The sequence below is a fragment of the Bison bison genome, unplaced genomic scaffold, assembly GCF_000754665.1.
Source record: "Bison bison bison isolate TAMUID 2011002044 unplaced genomic scaffold, Bison_UMD1.0 scf7180017864537, whole genome shotgun sequence".
NCBI classification, from domain to species: Eukaryota; Metazoa; Chordata; class Mammalia; order Artiodactyla; family Bovidae; genus Bison; species Bison bison.
The window spans coordinates 4606645-4609110 of NW_011495085.1; the positions used below are offsets into that span (position 1 = coordinate 4606645).

The window sequence follows — 2466 nt, forward strand, 5'->3', positions numbered from 1 at the left end:
CCTGGGATAAAGCCCACTTGGTCATGGTGTATGATCTTTTTAATGTATTGTTGGATTCTGATTGCTAGAATTTTGTTAAGGATTTTTGCATCTATGTTCATCAGTGATATTGGCCTGTAGTTTTCTTTTTTTGTGGGATCTTTGTCAGGTTTTGGTATTAGGGTGATGGTGGCCTCATAGAATGAGTTTGGAAGTTTACCTTCCTCTGCAATTTTCTGGAAGATTTTGAGCAGGATAGGTGTTAGCTCTTCTCTAAATTTTTGGTAGAATTCAGCTGTGAAGCCATCTGGACCTGGGCTTTTGTTTGCTGGAAGATTTCTGATTACAGTTTCTTTTTTTTTTCTGCGGCCCTGAAAAGGGCTTTTAGTTTTTCTAAACGTTTCAAGCTAGATGCTTTGCTCAACCACCAAAACCGTAAAGGGTACGGCCCTGACATTTGAGCGCATAGACCACATCCATGGCAGTAACAGTCTTGCGCTTAGCGTGCTCCGTATAGGTGACCGCGTCCTGGATCACATTTTCCAGAAACACTTTCAGCACCCCATGAGTCTCTTCGTAGATAAGACCAGAGATACGTTTGATGCCTCCACGACGAGCCAGACGCCGGATAGCTGGCTTAGTAATACCCTGAATGTTGTCCCGCAAGACTTTGCGATGGCGCTTAGCACCCCCCTTGCCGAGGCCTTTGCCACCCTTCCCACGACCAGACAGGGTTGCTGTCGCAATCTGATTACAGTTTCAATTTCCGTGCTTGTGATGGGTCTGTTACGATTTTCTATTTCTTCCTGGTCCAGTTTTGGAAAGTTGTACTTTTCTAAGAATTTGTCCATTTCTTCCACGTTGTCCATTTTATTGGCATATAATTGTTGATAGTAGTCTCTTATGATCCTTTGTATTTCTGTGTTGTCTTTTGTGATCTCTCCATTTTCATTTCTAATTTTACTGATTTGATTTTTCTCCCTTTGTTTCTTGATGTGTCTGGCTAATGGTTTGTCAATTTTATTTATCCTTTCAAAGAACCAGCTTTTGGCTTTGTTGATTTTTGCTATGGTCTCTTTTGTTTCTTTTGCATTTATTTCTGCCCTAATTTTTAAGATTTCTTTCCTTCTACTAACCCTGGGGTTCTTCATTTCTTCCTTTTCTAGTTGCTTTAGGTGTAGAGTTAGGTTATTTATTTGACTTTTTTCTTGTTTCTTTAGGTATGCCTGTATTGCTATGAACTTTCCCCTTAGGGCTGCTTTTACTGTGTCCCACAGGTTTTGAGTTGTTGTGTTTTCATTTTCATTAGTTTCTATGCAAATTTTGATTTATTTTTTGATGTCTTCTGTGATTTGTTGGTTATTCAGCAGGGTGTTGTTCATCCTCCATATGTTGGAATTTTTAATAGTTTTTCTTCTGTAATTGAGATCTAATCTTACTGCATTGTGGTCAGAAAAGATGCTTGGAATGATTTCTATTTTTTTGAATTTACCAAGGCTAGATTTATGGCCCAGGATGTGATCTATCCTGGAGAAGGTTCCATGTGCGCTTGAGAAAAAGTTGAAATTCATTGTTTTGGGATGAAATGTCCTATAGATATCAATTAGGTCTAACTGGTCTATTGTATTGTTTAACGTTTGTGTTTCCTTGTTAATTTTCTGTTTAGTTGATCTATCCATAGGTGTGAGTGGGGTATTAAAGTCTCCCACTATTATTGTGTTATTGTTAATTTCTCCTTTCATACTTGTTAGCATTTGTCTTACATATTGCGGCGCTCCCCTGTTGGGTGAATATATATTTATAATTGTTATATCTTCTTGGATTGATCCTTTGATCATTAGGTAGTGACCATCTTTGTCTCTTTTCACAGCCTTTGTTTTAAAGTCTATTTTATCTGATATAAGTATTGCTACTCCTGCTTTCTTTTGGCCCCTATTTGTGTGGAAAATCTTTTTCCAGCCCTTCACTTTCAGTCTGTACGTGTCCCCTGTTTTGAGGTGGGTCTCTTGTAGACAGCATATGTAGGGGTCTTGTTTTTGTATCCATTCAGCCAGTCTTTGTCTTTTGGTTGGGGCATTCAACCCATTTACATTTAAGGTAATTACTGATAAGTATGATCCCGTTGCCAAAGTATGATCCCGTTGCCATTTACTCTATTGTTTTGGGTTCGAGTTTATACACTGTTTTTGTGTTTCCTGTCTAGAGAATATCCTTTAGTATTTGTTGGAGAGCTGGTTTGGTGGTGCTGAATTCTCTCAACTTTTGCTTGTCTGAGAAGCTTTTGATTTCTCCTTCATATTTGAATGAGATCCTTGCTGGGTACAATAATCTGGGCTGTAGGTTATTTTCTTTCATCGCTTTAAGTATGTCTTGCCATTCCCTCCTGGCTTGAAGAGTTTCTATTGAAAGATCAGCTGTTATCCTAATGGGAATTCCCTTGTGTGTTATTTGTTGTTTTTCCCTTGCTGCTTTTAATATTTGTTCTTT

At 38.4% G+C, this 2466-nt stretch overlaps 1 protein-coding gene across 1 annotated transcript in view; it reads right to left on the reverse strand.

Annotated features, from left to right (window-relative positions):
* Positions 1-399: 399 nt before the first annotated feature.
* The window catches only part of LOC104982699, a 42186-nt gene continuing 40119 nt past the window's right edge, over positions 400-2466 (reverse strand). Inside the window, exon 5 of the mRNA XM_010832126.1 lies at positions 400-726. Coding sequence (XP_010830428.1) covers positions 400-726 — 327 coding nt within the window. The remainder of the gene's footprint in view (positions 727-2466) is intronic.